Source organism: Manis javanica, chromosome 2 (assembly GCF_040802235.1).
Source record: "Manis javanica isolate MJ-LG chromosome 2, MJ_LKY, whole genome shotgun sequence".
NCBI classification, from domain to species: domain Eukaryota; kingdom Metazoa; phylum Chordata; class Mammalia; order Pholidota; family Manidae; genus Manis; species Manis javanica.
This window is the reverse complement of record NC_133157.1, coordinates 8,961,861-8,980,098: the sequence shown is the minus strand read 5'-3', so window position 1 is coordinate 8,980,098 and position 18,238 is coordinate 8,961,861. Positions and strand designations below refer to the sequence as shown.

At 41.0% G+C, this 18,238-nt stretch overlaps 1 protein-coding gene across 4 annotated transcripts in view; it reads left to right on the top strand.

The window, feature by feature from the left end:
• Positions 1–16,944, top strand: part of PBX3 (PBX homeobox 3) — a 242,277-nt gene extending 225,333 nt beyond the window's left edge. For 3 of the 4 annotated variants that reach the window (XM_037008154.2, XM_073224473.1, XM_037008155.2), the window contains exons 6-9: positions 10,361–10,526; positions 11,708–11,820; positions 12,605–12,694; positions 15,422–16,944. In XM_037008154.2, coding sequence (XP_036864049.1) covers positions 10,361–10,526; positions 11,708–11,820; positions 12,605–12,694; positions 15,422–15,514 — 462 coding nt within the window. In that variant the 3' untranslated portion in view covers positions 15,515–16,944. The remainder of the gene's footprint in view (positions 1–10,360; positions 10,527–11,707; positions 11,821–12,604; positions 12,695–15,421) is intronic. The other variant, XM_037008156.2, reaches the window with a different exon arrangement.
• The last annotated feature ends 1,294 nt before the right edge of the window (positions 16,945–18,238 follow it).

The window sequence follows — 18,238 nt, the reverse complement described above, 5'->3', positions numbered from 1 at the left end:
GCTTTCCACAATGATTGAACTAATTTACATTCCCACCAGCAATGTAGGAGGGTTCCCCTTTCTCCACATCCTCACCAGCATTTGTTGTTCCTAGTCTTTTTGATGCTGGCCATCCTTACTGGTGTGAGGTGATATCTCATTGTGGTTTTAATTTGCATTTCCCTGATGACTAGTGATGTGGAGCATCTTTTCATGTTCCTGTTGGCCATCTGAATTTCTTCTTTGGAGAAGTGTCTTTTCATGTCCTCTGCCCATTTTTTAATCAGGTTACTTGCTTTTTGGGTGTTGAGGCATGTTAGTTCTTTATATATTTTGGATGTTAACCCTTTGTCGGATATGTCATTTACAATTATATTCTCCCATACTGTAGGATGCCTTTTTGTTCTGCTGATGGTGTCCTTTGCCATTCAGAAGATTTTTAGCTTGATGTATTTCCATTTGTTCATTTTTGCTTTTGTTTCCCTTGCCCGAGGAGATGCGTTCAGCAAAAAGTTGCTCATGTTTATATTCAAGAGATTTTTGCCTATGTTTTCTTCTAAGAGTTTATGGTTTCATGATTTACATTCAGGTCTTTTATCCATTTCAAGTTTACTTTTGTATATGGGGTTAGACAATAATCCAGTTTCATTCTCTTACATGTAGCTGTCCAGTTTTGCGAACACCAGCTGTTGAAGAGGCTGTCATTTCCCCATTTTATATCCCTGGCTCCTTTATTGTATATTAATTGACCATGCTTGGGTTTATATCTGTGTAGCCCTAGCCACAGTGCTAAAGAAATAAAAATTGAATAAGCAATTTTAGAAAGTTTTTATGGAGAATATTAAGAAAAGCGTCTTATTAGATAAGGCATGGCAGAAAAGCACAGGAAAGGCTGCATGACCTCATGCAAGTCACGTAAACTTTCTGACTAGTTTTTTTACATCAGTAAACTGGGGTTTTGTGAGGGCTATATGAGATAGCACATGTAAAGTTCGAAGGGTACAAATGGCTGGCTCACAAAGAGCTCTGCATAAATGGCTGCTGTTATAAATACAGGTGCAAGCAGGAGCCAACCCCAGGTTTCCTACAAATTCCTGGCCCAGTGCATTGTGCTGCACATGGCTTGTAGGGGCAGGAGTGAGGAGAGACAGGGAGAGATGGTGGTGCTGTCACTAGCCATTTATGCAGCACACAGGCCCATTAGGTGCATGCATGGTAGACAGGAGCTCTTGGCCTGGGTAGGAAATTTATTGTGCTCAGGAGTGCAGGAGAACACCCACTTTTTCCCTTCTCTCACTGCTCCGTACTCCCATTGCCTGTACCCCACAAGCACTGGGACTGGCTCTCCCGGAACCTGAAGCTCCTGTTGAAAGGGTGACCTGACCTTAGTGACAAAGAAGCAAGTGTAAACTGTAGGTGTTCTGTTGTAGTTGCTCTTACTGCTTATTTGTTTTAAGAAAGGGGAGAACTAACATTAGTTGGATGCCTAGTACATCCTAGGCACAGTCCTGTATATTTCAACACGTTCTTGTGTAACATTCACGACAGCCCCGCGAGGAGTAGGCATCCTTATCCCATCTAAGGAAAGGAGATCTTTAGATGGCGTGGCTTGACTAGGGTAGCACAGATAGGCACTTGCAGAGCTGGGATTCGCACACAGGTCTTTCTGACTCTCAAGCCCTCACTCCAGCTGCCCTCTGGTTCTCAAGGTAATGCACATCTGTGGTTATCTACAGTGTGTTCAGCTTTCTTGTGCTTATATAAACTTCACCAAATGTGTACCCTTGGGAGGAAGAGGAGTGGAATGAGACTTCATTTACTAACACCATTAACTTTAAAAATTGAACAGTATCTGGCTTCTATCCCTCATTTCAAATTGAATCACATAATGGAGATGAAAACATATTGATTAAGGAGAAACTATTTATTAGAAATAAAATTGTTTACCATGTAAATCTGCTACATGTTTCATTATACATGACTTGGCATTTCAACATTTCATAATCTGTTGCATTTAATTAGGCACAGTACATAAAGTATGCATCACAAGTAAACATGGCAAACACAATGCCAAAATTTTTGTAAGATTTGTGCTTCATAAATTTTCAGTTTGCTAATTTCAGTAGTGATGTTTTAGCATCTGCTGCTGGTTTTCCAGACAAATGCCGATCCTTTTCCTAATGTATTTTATGCAAGGAAGCAAAACTAAGGATGGACTCTATGATAAAGTTCTGTATTTCTGCCTCATGAAGATTAAGTCATTAAGTAGTAATTCTTCTGTTATTTAACATTTTTATTAAAATGATAGATAAAGGTAGTGGTAGGATTTGAAATGTAAGATACAATTAATACTAATTAATTAATTGCCTTTCTGTGCCTATAGAGATATTGTAGATGGTCTAGCTTTTCAATTTGAACATGGGGTTTTTCTTAAATGCAAGGCAAGCTGGGAAATTTAATGACTTGATATTTACAAAGTGTATGATTTTAGTCATTTTGAGAATTCTTGTACCTGCCAACCCCATCCTCTGACAGGAATGGGATCGTTGGTCCCTGTAGCTATGTAGGCCAGTGCCAGGGCCTGGTACTTTCACTTTTAAAGATTGTTAAATGACTTGTACTGTTTTTGTTTTTTTTTTTAAACATATTGGTTACTTTTTTAAATTGGAAAGCACATTTTTTCCAATTAAAAAAAACCAATACTTGCTGAGCTGAAATTAATTTATGTAAAAGTTACTTATAAACCCACTCTAAGAGATAATCACATTGGTACATGTATTCAGGCACTTTCTTCCTGTGCATGTGTGTGTATGTGCACGCTTACAAACACCTATGTATGCCTCTGTAATTTTACCAAAAAGAAAAGAAAAGAAAGAAAGAAAAAATTCTCATGCTGTAGGAAAAGAAAAAACTTCCCTTACCTCCTCTTTACAGTATATTGGGAATATTTCCCCCATATCAATAAATACCCTTCCTCAACATGCTTTTTTATCAATGATCATGTTCTGTTAAACAGATGTGCTATAAATTAAACTGCTTTTTTTTTTGCTATTATAAGTAAATCTCTGCATGTTTATTTCTGAATACTTCCTCAAGATAAGTTCTTATTAATGGTGAGTCATACTTGCTAGCTTACTCTCCAGAAAATTATGCTAAATAGTAAGAAAACTGTATCTACCTCCCTTAGGTTTATATCTTTAATCAGAACATTTTGATTTCCTGAAGCTGACAAATTTGTTCTTTGTCTAGCTCCAAAAGGTCATTGAGACACACAGAAGTAGTTGCCTGAGTGAGAGCTGTTTTATAGCTGAAGGTCTTTACTAGGCACAAACCATCCAAGCGGCGCCCAGGCTGTACTCACACAAAGAAGTTAAAATGTTAACCAGCCTGCTCGCCTAAGGCAGCAGTCTTGAACTAGGGTACACATGCTGCACAAAGTAGCCAAAGCTTTTCCAAAGGGTACTAGGTTATGTATGCTGTTCAAGGTTTTCACTGGCCAGCTTTCCTTATTATTTGTATGCACCTTGCTAAAATCCGTGAGCCTCAGGAACAGCCGTGGTGGAAGCATCATGTAGGCTGCCTTTTACCCCGTCCCCTTTCCTACTTGCCCTTGCTCCATTTTATGAAATACTCCCACCCAATATTATGGCCTATTGCCCCTAAGGGTGAGACGCTCCCTGGTGCCTAACAAGGGATTGTGTGAGATACTGGGGATGACCAAACCTTCAGTCAGCACTTTCTGACCCTGCACCCCTCTGGTTAAGAAATGTGTGTATGATTAAACCTTATTTTTGATGGGAAAATAAGTATTTTTATTTATCAAAATAATCATTTGTATTTCTTTTATCAATTTTAGACTTTGATGATAGCTTAATTTGAAAGGATATATTAAACATGTAGAGCTTTATAATTATAGGAAATAAAAACAGTTAAAAATTTCAATTTCCATATATTTCTTTTGTAGAGCATAAAAGCATATTGCATTAGAATAATATGGGAGGGAAATGAAATGGAAATACACTTCCAAACAAAAGAGAATGCAGAATTTTCAACTGTTAAAGAAAAGGGAGTGTATGTATTTTTAAAATGGATAGTGGGTATCAAATTGCTGTTTATATTTGGTTGAATACATTTTAAAGAATAGTGTTACAGTTGTATTTTTAAATGTCAATGTTTATGACATACTGAAGTAACATTATTTACAGCCATATAAAGTTATAATGAAGAATTGCAGATGCCAACTTAAAAAATGTGCAAAGGAGAAAAACGTGTGAGCACGTACCTGATTTTTCCAAAGTTCTTTAGGGAGTATTCCATTAAAAAGTGTACAGACCACTGATAGCAGACAGGCACCTGGCTGGGAAGGCTGCCTCCCCTGGCCTCAGGTGGCCTCACCAGAACCCATTCCCCCACTGTACTTCCTAGAAGCTACAGGCTCCGGCTCCTCTCCACTTCCCCTCCATTTAGTGAGCTCCTGGAGTGAGAGGGTGTGCGGCCATCTGCAGAGTTCCTCTTCAGGCTTTCCCTTGCCAGGAGCACTCTCCGCTTTCCTGTTCTTAGCCCGAGCCTGCCCAGCCTACAGATGCCTGTAAGCTTGCTCATCCCTGGCACCCATGCCTCCCCCCACCCACTCGCTGCTCCCTCATTCTCCTGCATAGAAATGTTCTTTGCTTGTTAGTCCTCCACTCAGATGTCACCTCTTCCAGAAGCATGCCTTGATTCTCCTTTCCTCTTTTCCTTTAATGGTTTCTTCTTCCTCTTTCCCTACAAAGGAGGGACGTAGAGAAGTTAAGAAGGGAAGAGGAGGTTAAGTTAACAAGTAGAGCGAGTCTCTGGAATCTTGGAAACCTCCAGGAGGAGGGAGCCAGCAGCTTGTTTTTTTGTTTGTTTGTGTCAACAGAGCTTCTAGAGGTTTGTACCTCTGAAATATGGAATCTCAATAAAAATACTCAAAAAAAAGCTCTGAGGTCCAGTTCACATCCACCTTGCCTTGGAAGGCAGCTGGGACTTCTCTTCCTCCAAATCCCTGCTGCACTTAGGATCTGTACTGTACAGGTTCGTGTGGTTGTCATCGTTCTGCAGTGTTTGCTGTTTGGAGAGTCTAGCATTGTTTTTATAACCAGATGGTAAATTGCAGGCAGGTAGCATTGCATTTTTTTTTTTGAATCCATGGCACCTAATACAGTATTGACCATGACAGATTTCAGTAAACATACCCAATTGAAAATAAAAAAGGAAAAAAGTCAGTGGGGAGTCCTGGGGTTGAGATCTGGATCTATCACACTTTGATATATGATTGGGCATCTTATGTGTGGTCTGCATCTCTTGTTCCTTCACTGATAAAACATTGATGATGGTAATAGCTAATAATCGTCAGTAATCACTATGGGCCAAATCATTAACACACCCAACAATTCTATTAGGAAGATATTACTAGTATCCTTATTCTCGTTGTATATGAGAAGAGATACTAAAATAACCTGCTCAAAGCCACTCATAGTAAATGATGGAGTGAGTGTGAATCTACAACCAGACCCTGAGTCCCAGGCACTTACCTGTTAGGTAATGCTGCCTATGGCTGACTTACCTACCTCAGACTCAGATTCTAGGTGAGTCTAATATTCTGAGTACTGTTTTGAAAAAGATTTTAAAAAGTGATACAAAAATTGAATTATACTATTTGGAAAACACTTTTAGTTTTTCCCCAGCTTTGCTGAGATTCAATCAAAACAACATTGTAAAAGTTTAAGGTATACATCCTGTTGATTTGATACATTTAAAAGAGATACATGTAATAATGATAAAGGGGTCAACACAAAAGGAAGATACAACAATTATAATTGTATACAAACCTAACACCACCAAAACACATGAAGCAAAAACTGACAGAATTAATAGAAGCAAACAAAAATTGCAGAATGATTACCACCCCAGTATTAGCTATCACCTCTATCCCATCACATAGTTACCATTTCTTTTTTTGTGATGAGAACATTTCAGTTCTACTCTTTTAGCAACACTCAAGTATATATGATACAATATCATTAGCTGGAATCACCATGCTGCAACATTACATGCCCCAGCTTGTTAATCTTCCAGCTGGAAGTTTGTGCCCTTTGACCAGTGTTTCCCCATTCCCCAGACCTCCAAACTCTGGTAACCACCACTCTATTCTCTGATTCTCTGAGTTTGTCTTTTTTAGGTCCCATGTTTAAAAACATTTTGCATTTTAAAAGCACTTGGCAATCTGCAGCTGAATTGAGTTGGGGAAATGAATGTCTATAGTAAGTGGGAGAGACCAGAAGCTTTTCTGGCCGATTCTTGGCCTTCAGAAGGGCTCCAGAAAATTGGCAGCCTGGAAAATGTTCACTACTCTGCCAAAGGCTTACAGTCTGAGAGCTGATGGAAATGAGCATCAAGAGGAAGAGGAGAGTACTTGTGTTTTTATTCTCATTTTTAATTTGATCTTAAAATTCTTGCCTGGCTCTTTGCCTTCTGCCCAGTCCAGAGTCATGAATCCTTGATACGTGACTTCTCAAAAGAGAAGCACAGGACGGTGTATTCTGTTTCTCTCCACCAATTTCCTGCCTATATTTCTGTTCTGGGACCAAGGAACAGACCACTCCAGTTCAGAGATGGAGCAAGCTCTGCTCTCCTAAGTGCCCCTTGTGTACAGCCACTTGAACTGGCTCCACTGTGAACACTGCAGAGGAGGGGGCCACATGTGATCTGTCGCTTTTGGTGCTTCCTCCTGCGTGAGGTAGCGATTCTTTTGCAAGTAATTTTATCTACCTCTTTTTAAAAGGTGAAGAAATTGCTGGACTGAGGTGTCTATTTATACATTAATTACCCTGATCTCAGTAGCATCAGTGTGGTCTTAATAGCTGATTGCTGCAATACTCAAATCTGTGATACCTGAATATGATGTGCATATTTTAATTTGAAAAATAGTTTAACATTTTTAGATACTCATTTAGATGTGGTTATGCAGGTTAAACATAACGTATGATCACTGCTTCTTTCATTGCTTCCAATTAAACCTTGCTTGTTAGTTTAACCTCTAGGTAATCCCATCAAACAATTGATGTCAAGGAAACACTGCCCACAGTAGCTTCGGATGAGTGGCCATTAATTTTAATTGCCTTGATATTAAAGATTAAGAAGTATTGGGATGAGCAGAATAGAAACGATCTGATGTCAAGCAATCCACTTGCTAAAGCTTCCCCAGGCTGCTGGTGATATTAAAATTTTACTGTGAGAATTAAATAAACCTTTATTAGTGATGACTGTTGTTTGATTGGTCCAGGGGTATGCATAAACACAGGATTCTTACACATCTAGAGATAAGACCTTCGATGGTACAGAGATTCCTCAATTATGAAACTGTTAATAAAGCTGTAATCTGATTTTCCAGGCTAGGTTTCATTAATGTATGATAGCTTCTCTGGTTGTCAAGGTAATATTAACTACAAAGTATGGAATCCAACAGAGAATTGTTTAGAAGAAGAGAATTCGAAGATGGGCCTTTGTTGCTAAATTCAGAGTTGGGGAATTTTCATTAATTATGCTTAAGAAACGCCAAATTCCCTGTCAACCAGGACTATCTCCCTTTGCATTACAGATATATTCGATAGTTAACTCTTTGAAGGTCTGTTGGTCTTACTCAGACAAACTAGAGTCATATTATTTATTAAAGGGGCTTTCCCAGACCAACTCTTCAGGTTAGCCTCCTGAGCTGAGGATGTGCTTGTGAGGTAGGGCCTAAAGAGCTTGCTCTAGCAAGCATACTCAAGACAGATACCTGCAGGGTCCTTCCAGTCTTGATCCAGAATTTGATTTTCAGAATCATGTTATTCTGGTAAGGAATGGCTCCTAATAGTCACTGAGGCTGCCTTTTCCTAGGGCAGAAATCCCTCTCAGAGCATCTGTCTCCATCCTCTTGAAGGGCCGGACCCCACAGCAGCAGCATCTCTGGCTTCTTCTTTTTCCCTGACCACAGCCGGTCGGTGGCCAAGTTCTGCCTATTCCCCCTCCATGGGATCTGCCCTCTCCACAGCTACTGCTCTGCCAGACGTAGGCCTCATTGCCTGCTCTCCTGTGGACTCTCCTAGCTCTTCCTCCCACTACCACATCCTGCACTATTACCATGCGCACCTGCCCCCAACACAGAGGGCTCAAAGAAGAGAGCTTGGAGAAGACCAGTGGCCAAGTGGGGTTTGGTCACTCAGCGCTGTTTGAGAACCTAATATTGTGACAGTCTAGATGTCAGAACTAAGACCAATGAGTGGAAGTGATAGGGAACCAGACCTAATAGTTATGAATAGAGAACCACACGTCCATTAGAACTGTCCAGCAGTGGAATCAGGGACTCTGTGAGGTACCAAGTACCATGTCTCTGGAGGGGGAGGTAACATGAACACAGAGAGAAAGAAGAGAAGAAAAGGCAGGTTTAGGGGACACATGAATTTCATTTTAGACTGAGTTGGAGGCAGAACATCTATATGGAAATGTGGGAAAAATTGAGAACGGACCTTCTTCATAGAAGTTAGGTAAAGATGGGAGAGGTCATCCACACAGGGACAGTAATTGAAATCATTAATATGGGTAAGATTGCTCAAGGAGAAGGAGAGAATAGGTCCAAGAGCTGAGTCTGAGAAGACACACACACACACCGGAGTGTCAGGAGGGGCAGAAGCGGGAGTATAATGTCAGAGAAACCCGGCCAAGAAAGAGCCCTAAGAAGGTGGGTGGTATTTACAAGCATCAGACCATGCTTAGAGGTCCAGTGCATTGAGGGGAGAGAAAAGGTCATTGGATTTAGGACAAGTGTGATGCCTGTGTAATCACTTCAGTCAACCACCTTGCCCTTGACATTGTTGAGAGATTAAATGTGGAGTTGTATCTGAAGGATTCTGCATAATGCTTAGCACATGGGAGATACTCATTAAATGATAGTTCTAACCACTACTAGTTGGTATGAAGGAAGGAAAGAATACATACACTCTTTTGGGTGGGGGGAAGTGATGGTGGAACAGAAATGGCTAGGAAGTCCTTGTCTAGCGTATTTACTTCCTGATGAATTTTGGCTTGTTTCTGTCTGATGATCCTGTGCTCATGATGGCTGCATGGGTCCCCAGCAAGGACGCCTGCATGTGTATATGTGCATGTGTGTGCACACAGTGATTCCCCAGGGTGGGACAGTATGTGGGCAGCAGTAAGGCCAACATTGTCTTTCTCATGTGGCTCTCTTGCCAGGACTCTTTGGCTTCTTCCAGAAGGATGAGTGCCATAGGTTGAAGAATGAGAGTTCTATTTCCAAAGCAATTAAAGACTTGGCAGAGATGGTAAACAAGCGTCCCATTGGTGTAAATTGAGTTGGAGGGCTCAAACCACTACTTATTTTTCCTTTGTGCCGCTGAATAGTTGTTCAGGATAAAACAATGACCCTCCTAGCCTGATACCACAGCAACATGCTTCTTTGACAGATTATTAAGAAATTATTGAAAAGCATTTTTAAACTGTTACTTTAACAAAAGAGAGGTCAGAGCCTTTTACATAACATGCAGGTACCTTTTTATAAATTGCTGTGTGGGTTTTAGCTGTTGCTTTATATATCTGAGCTCCAAGTGCCTGAACACATTAACTATGAGCAGTGAGTCTTGGACTGCAGTTTTGCCGTCAATGGAGTGTGATGAAATCTGCCTGTTGTCAAGGTCCTCTTTAGAAATCTCTTCCATAATAGTTTGAAAAAAAAAAAAGCATATTCCACCTGATTGAAATCAGAGCCACTCCTCTGCATTTACATTTGACCTTATGGAATTGCCTGAGTTTTCAAGTTGTGACCTTCTCATATGTTAACTAGCAAGGCTTATGCAGCCACCTTGGCAGGCATACAGTCTCTTCTAAGGCAGGAGACAAGGGATTTTTTTTCATCCATTATTAATCAATGTTACTCTTTTCAGCAGACCAAACATGATTCTACTGTACAGCTGCCAAAACTCTTCTAGAACCAAAGAGAAAAGTCATCTTTTCACAAGTATATTTTACTACTTACCTAACATGACAAATGTTTCCATCTACTTTTGGGGGGACTGCTCATTTATATACTAATCGGTATATACCAACTGGCTATTTTTTATGAGCAGTGATCACAGCCATTTTAGTGTTACTGTGGCTAACTCCAAGAAAGTGTTATTCTAAGAGCATTGAAAGATTTTCCCAGAGAGAAAGTGAACCCCTAAGACCATTACATGTTATTCACAGGATGCTATTATAGGTTAGGAATTGAGTGTGTCCCAAGGTATCTAATAGTTATTGGAAGTTTGGCATTTTTCACCCTTTGACCTTTTTCCTCCTTCACTCATATCCCTGCGATTTGTAGGTATCCAACTGGTTTGGCAACAAACGCATCAGGTACAAGAAGAATATCGGCAAATTTCAGGAAGAAGCCAACCTCTACGCTGCAAAGACGGCTGTTACAGCCGCGCACGCAGTGGCTGCAGCTGTGCAGAACAACCAGACCAACTCGCCCACCACGCCAAATTCCGGTGCGTATAGGGTGCTGACTCCCTGCTCAGCTCAGGCAGCCTTGTGCCACAAAGCCCTGTCCCACAAGCCAGGAAACAAGAGGATTTGCAAAGGAGGATTTATATTAAAATACAGGCTTGTTCTTGGGATGGGTGAATGAGTGGATGGCTGGAGCCTGTAAACCCACTGTTCATAGTGAGTGCCACTCGCTACTCGTAGGGCCTGGAACTTTCAAATTTAAGAGTGGTTTTTAATTCAGCAATTAGGCAAAGTCTTATCACTAATGGTTATTTTAACTGTTTTGTTCCATGTATCATTTTAAGGTCAATAGTGGTCTGTCAAAGAATGAAGCAGAAGTGGGGAGTGTACCCGTCGCTGTGCCTAAGGAAGCTAGAGTGTTAGAGTACAGCAGTGCTCTCCACCTAATGGAGCTGCCACCTCCAGCTGCTGCCCTAAGCGTTTCTGTAGCACCCGCGCTGACATGGTAGGATGGCACCTGGTTAGCTGTGAGGGGCGTGGTGCCCAACACAGGGAGCAATATCCTGGGTCCTCATACAGTCCATTTTGGTCAGATTTTATGTGGCATTTTGTTGAAGTTAGAAACATCTTAAAATTACAGGAAACTTGAAATTACATGTGCAGCTAAGTCCAAAGAAATGGGCTTGAAAAGCAATTCAAGGGGCTTTACTAAAGAGATCTTTTACATATATCTTTAAAAGTTCAGAAAGTGAGTGAGTTTCATTGTCCTCCTTACCCTCATCCCACTCCAGTTCTTTTCAATGGGACATGGAAACAGATGAAAGTTAGGTAGAATGTGTGGCCAAGAAAGAGCTTGAGAACAATGTTTCTTCTCTGGGTAGCTGTCTGCCATGACAGTTAATGATGGTGGAAGGCTCATTTAATAACCATCTCCTAGAGATAAATGACAACAAGGGGATTGTTCCAGGCCAGCTACTGGGTGTTTTTCTGTCTTTGTTTATGTTTCTTATTTGGACTCCCCCATTGATGGGACTTCCCTAGATGCAAGATGAATCATAGGCCCGAACTCTTTGGAGTTATTTACCATCCTCTTAGATCTGGAAATGCTTTATGTTGTACACAGCCCCGCCCTTCTGCACCTCTTCTCCTTCCCTGCTCTAGGTCTCTGAGGGTTTTATGTGTAGCTCTCTGTTATTCAGCTACTTAACTCTTTCCTTTCCAGGTTCTTCTGGTTCTTTTAACCTCCCAAATTCTGGGGACATGTTCATGAACATGCAGAGTCTGAATGGGGATTCTTACCAAGGGTCCCAAGTCGGAGCCAATGTGCAATCACAGGTAGGAGAAATGCCCCAGCTGGGGCCTTTCTAGCAGGGTAGGGTTTGGGCTCAAAACTCCTTAACTCTCACCCCATGGAATGGTCTGCACTTCCGTGCAGAACCTGTGCTGGGTGCTTCCAAATGTGACCATCTGCTCCCTCATTTAATTTAATGAGAATCAAGCGAACAGTGACTTTGGGTGATTCAAACCTGATGACCTTTGTGAATGCATTCGGCTCTGGCTTGAGCTCATGGAGAAGGGTTGGGTGCATCTTACTTTTATAACAAAATAAAACAGAAAAATTGTGTGTGCTAGCATGTGTATGATTTAAAAGCATATTACTCTGTTTCATTTCTGTTTTTTTTTAAAGTCAGAGTACAAAAACCTGAGTTCTTAAAGTACATTCCAGGTTCAACTCTCCTCTCATCCTCTTAATTGAGAACAGTTACTTGTTTTATGCATATAGAAGTTGTGTGTGCATGTATGAAAGGGAGAGAGAGAGAGATCCAGTATATATATTTATAAGAAGTTCTCACCCATAGCCATGTACATTAAGTTGGTATAGACGAAAAGTTTGCATTGCCATGAAGATACTATTTTTTGGCTGGCATGAAAAACAAAGATGTGTGAGTTTAAATATGCAAAGAATTGTTAAAATTCTGGCAGTCACATTTGATTGATAAATTTGTCTTTCGTTGAAGATGCTAACCTCGTGGCACACATAATTCAAATTGTTACCTTTTGTAAGTGATGATGTTTTAATTGATTCGGGATGATGAATTTTGTTTCATCTCATTTATAGGTGGATACCCTCCGTCATGTTATCAATCAGACGGGAGGCTACAGTGATGGCCTTGGAGGAAATTCACTGTACAGTCCACATAATTTAAATGTGAGTACTCTGGGGAGCCAGACGCAGAGAGCTGTAGGAACAGTGTCAGGTAAACAGTAACTAATAAATAAATTAATGGCTCTTTGACTTGGCTTCTTATGCTTTTGGCAGGTGGAGAAGGCAGCATTTTCCACTGCACTTTTATTTTATGAACCTAAACACTTGATATTACCTAAATGCTCTTAGAAGTCCTCATAGATGTCCAGAGTGGCTGCTGTTCTGTCATCAATAGGGACTTAAGCCTCAGCCTGTTAAGATGCCATCTCCTATTGGCTGTGCTGTTCCAGGGAAATGGTGAAAAACAGGTCATTTATCTTAGAATCAAGCAGCAGGAAAAATCCCCAAACACAGCTCAAGTAAAGGTAGCAGCCTTGGAGGGCCCCAGACAGATCAACACAGCAAGCTAAACAAAGAATTCTGTTCCTGAGAGCAACTTCCTGTATTACCAATGTGGGAGACAAAACATATTCAGCATTTGTAATGGCCTCTCAGTTTTTGATTATGGAGGAAATTTTAACTTTTGGAACCAATTTACCACAACTTTGCTTTCTCCCCAACCCTGACATGGGTGGAAAATGGCAAAACATTACAGCTCCTAAAAGGGAGTCAGGGTCGGGGCTGAGGGTCACCAGGGTGGGGCTGGGTGGACAGAATCTGGGGTTCCAGACTTAAGGAGGAATGAACTCCCGGGTAGGAGAGTCAGGAAGAAAATGGACAATGTTCTCCCCTTTTAGGTTCTTGGCTTGCTATGAGAGTAAATATTAATGACTTAAAAAGTGATTGAGGATGTTCAATTGTAAAGGGAAAAAAGGACCATTAAATACTCAAATCTTTTACATTTGAAATGTCAGATCTTTCTTTTTGGGTTTATAAATAACTCATAATAACCCACAACAAACCATATAAAAAGCCTTTTAGTTGCATTTCTCCTTTTTCATTTAAGTGTTTTGAAATGCTTCAGAGAATGTGCGATATCCTTATCAACATGATAAAATATGAAACTGTGATTGCCTGCAGCATTTTACAGACATGAATTCCATCTTCACTGATGAGGCTTGATAAGGCGCTGTTGTATAATACAGTGCATAATCTCAAACCACCAGAGTAAGGATTAATTTACTTTGAAAAAAAAGAATGCTTGCTGACAACCTCTCCTCCAGCTGCCTCGCTGGGTAAAAATATTGTACATTTGTTGTTTATAAATTTGGATAAAAGAGGAATGATGTTTACTTCAGATGGAATATCTTTAGACTTGTATTTGCGTAGGAGTTTTTCTTTTTCTGAGTAGATTTTCATACCTGAGAGGTAAAAACAGCTTTTAGATAGAGAAGAGGGCTTCTTGGAGTCCATCCACCCAAATATACATGAACACATCACCATCCAACTTGTTCAGCTGAGGCTTTGAAAATACACTGCCGTAGCTCTATTTTTCTCCCAGCCTGAAGTTGATATGCCTCAAGCCTGGAAACTCCTTTTCCCTTGGCTCTGGTCCCTTCTTTGGGTGGTTGGGTTTCCCCTCTCCTCCATCCCTCTGCGGTCCTGGAGGAAGGAAAGGTGCTTGATGTGCAGAGCAGTGCAGTTAGTCAGAGGGCAGGGAGTTCTCTAAGAGCAGAGATCTTGGGAGAAGGAAAAGTCTCAGTAGGAGGCTCATTAAATAGCTCTATCCAGGTTGGGCAGGGAATCCAGGCAGAGTTCTCAGTGGCCTAGTGACACAGGCCTAAAAGAAGACATTTTAGATGGACTCACAGAGGAAGTTGCAGACAGACGTGAGGAAGGCAGGGGGACCTTATGACCCACCCTGACCTTGGTGCGGAAGGTCCGGAGCTGGGGGCAGCGCAGCCTGAGGCCAGTCTGTGCTGTAAGCACTGGGTGTCAGCCAGCTCACCCTCGCCTTCTTTCCAGAAAGGCCCGCCTCGTCACTTCCACTCAGTGTTCCCCGACTCACAAGCCCAGCACCTCCCTCGTCTTGACTGACATAAAAATATGTAGCGACAAGCTGTCTGCCACAGCAGAAATCTGATCAGACATTGATTTCAGCAATTGCCTCTAAAGGCCGAGACATAAGGCAAATTTGTTTCTGAATACTGTTACTGCCGATGCAGGTCTGCGGCAGGCAGGGCCAGCGGCTTGTGAAAAGCAGCAGCAACGTCCCAAATAGGAGCTCCAGTTACAGATAATTGGAATACAGATTTGAGTAGTATGTGCTCCTCCACAGCTCATGCATTTTCATTCTGGAGGATTCTTTTTGGAGGGAAAGTCTGGCCTTTATTTTCCAGGGGTTATACTGTCAGGCGTGTATGGAAAGGGGGTGGACAGCTTCTATGGAAACAAGGATTAAGCAGGGCTGAAGTTTGTACTCCATGGAGCCCAGCGCCTTGGTGAGGCACCACATTGAGCTTCTCCACTGCTCCCTTCTTAAAAGATTTCTTTTTGAGTCATTTTATTTTTACCAGCAAATCAAAGGCCAAGCTCCGTGCCAGCTTGAGACAAGCTGAAGCCCTCCTTTAGCATGCTGATTTATTGCCAAGTCTTTCCTTGGTGGGATGGATTTGTTTTACATGCATTTAATCCCACTTTAACACATGCTTCAAACTCCTGCCAAAGTGGGTTTAGAAAATACATTTTGCTAATGCATCTTTGCTCTCATGTTGTCATCTGGGTATTTTAAATTGGGGAGTAGAATTAATATGTAGACGTGCACCCGTTGAACTGTGTTTCTCCTTTCAGGCTAATGGAGGCTGGCAGGACGCAACAACTCCATCTTCTGTGACTTCTCCTACAGAAGGCCCAGGAAGTGTGCACTCTGATACCTCTAACTAATCTCCGGCAACACTTTTCCCTGAGCTGACATGCCTTGATAATTGCATTCAGAGCAATAGGAGGAAAAGGAAAGCGTTTTTGTAGCCCACCATCTACAGCTTTACTGTAAAACCTTGTCTTATGAGAGAACTTGGTAAATCTGTTTTTTAAGAAATCATAATCATTTGTATTTATACTTAAAAACACACAATGTTAAAAAAGCACTTTATCCAATTAGGCCAAGATTTAACATTGTTGACAGTCCTGTAGCTATTTTATCATAATTTATTATCAATATTTTACATTAATGGTTTCACAGTTGCCAATTCCTTGGCCTTAAGGGTAAAAAGTACAATATATGCTAAACCTCAATCATTAAAGCAGATGCAGAGATTCACCTCACCTAAATTGAGCTTCTTGCATATTTCCATCACAGACTTTGTCTTTCACATTGCTAATGGAGTTGGAATAAAGGAGCCATTTGGCTCTGTTAATGATGGTTGTGTTTAAGAATCTTCCTCGTCACATTTGTATTGCGTTTTCCTACATTATAATTAGATCAGAGACTGGTAGCATCTTTTCTCTCTCTGAAAGCACCAGTGCCCAGAGTCTGCTCAGTAATTACACCATGGATCCAGATTGTCCTGAGAGATGAAGATACCTGCTGCTGATAGAGGTGAACATGAGATCCGTCTGGGGTGTTACGGTGTGCACTGGGTGCTGCACACACTTGTCAAGGTTTGCTACGTCCTCTGGGCATCGACAAGAGGCCCTGCTCTCTGGAGTGTTGTATATAGTGTAGCAAAAGAGTATTTATACATCTCACCAATCAAAACACAGCTTTATTACCTCATGCGAACTCATACAAACCAATAGAATTTCAACATGTTCTGTAGCTTAGAGTGCTCACTTACTACCTCTGAACAATACTCACGCTGTAGTTTGTCTCTTTCTTATCTTTTTGCATCTTGTAATTAACTCTTTGTTTCCCTTCATAAAATGTAATGTATATTGTAATCTTTTAAAATAAAAAAATCAGGGTTGCATTTGCAACTTTTAAAAAACTGAGAGTGGAAACATTGGGTCTTAAATTAACACAGGATCAGTAAAACTTGTAAATACTGAGAAACATTTTGAATGTTCTTCATCTTGTTACTAACCCATGCAAAAAAAAAAAGCGGCAACTAATTGTGATGCATTCAGATTTCAGTATTCAGTACTGTATATTTCACCCTGTGTAATGGGGCCCCCCTCTCCTTTCTCTCTTTTTGTATTGTATGCGATTCTGAAACTGATGGAGTCATGAAAATAATTTGTGGCGGTGATTCTAATGTATTAAAAACGTTTCGTGTTCCTTTCTAACTGGATTACACCCTGGATTGAAAAAGTCTTCCTTGTGGTAGCTATATGTAGTTTCAAACATGAATAAACTTTTTGCTTTCATGATTAAATGTTGCCTCGATTTCTTACTCCCCTGTATGAACTGACCGGAGCAGACAAAGGGGAAAGCCAGTGGGAGAGGGACCCGGAGATGGCTGGTGAAGCTGGGAGCGGAGAAACAGCGACTATGACTGACAGCCCTCTCTGTGCAGAATCCAGCCAGCTGCTCGGGCCATCGCCATGTGTCCTCATGAGGTGCTTATGCTCTAAGGACACCACAAGAAAATGCTACCCGTAGATTAGGAAACTAAAGCTCATATTAGGCAAATGCTACAAGATCGTAGAACCTAGGGAGTAGGGGACAGGGGACCACACTTTAAACCCAGGGCTTTCTGCCTGTGACTCTCCTGACCTAATGATACATCTGGCACTTGTTAGATGGAAAGAACTTTCCTGTAATTAAAAAAAGTCTTGTCACATTCACTTTCTCACTTTCATAACTTCTATGAGACACCAGTTAAAAACAAGCCAAAGTTTCTCTGAAAAGAGTGAGCTTCAGGTACCATAAAAAATTAAAAATGACCCTTCTCTTAACATATTTTAAAACTCTAAACTTGTAAAACGTAAGAACTAGAAACGCTTTAGCTAGATAGAACATTGTTTTTGTTTCATTCAAATTGTTAGAATCCCCATACATTTATATATACATCTGTTGCTTATATCTAAATCTTTATAATAAAAGTCAATAGCAGGTAATTGGCCTGTTTACTATATCTCAAGGAAATTGACTCACAGGAAATCAGATTAATGTTAATCAGTTGCAGTAAATTGTCTATGATAAATACAACTGTTTCACTATTTCTGTTGGTAGAGCCAGGCAAAAAAAAGGTCTAGGGCCACCATTCCCATTAATCCTGAGGCCTTAATAGTACAAGAGCAGACTGTAGATCGCCCTTCAAACTGTCCTCCCTCAGCCTGCCAGTAGCCTCTCAGCCTGCCTGAAGGAGTCTCTCCCATGGCTAAGTAGTTATTTGCATGATTCAATTAACTTATGGGTCAGCCTTTCTTTATACATAAAACAATCTCTCTGCTATGTGGTTTTACAAAATACCCTGTGGAACCCTGACACATGCGCGTACAAATGAATCTTCTTCACTATCCAAAAACATACTTCCAAGAACATCCCAGGTTTTAGCTCAGTCCAGTCTGTTGAGAGAAGCATGCGCCAGTGTTTATTGATTCACACATTAACACCCTTGGACACCGGGTCTGAGGCTTCATTCCAGTAGGCCTAAATAAGACTAGCTGTTCCCTTTCCATGTGCCAGGTTAGGAGTACTTGGGCTGGGCTGGGCTGGGACTGGTA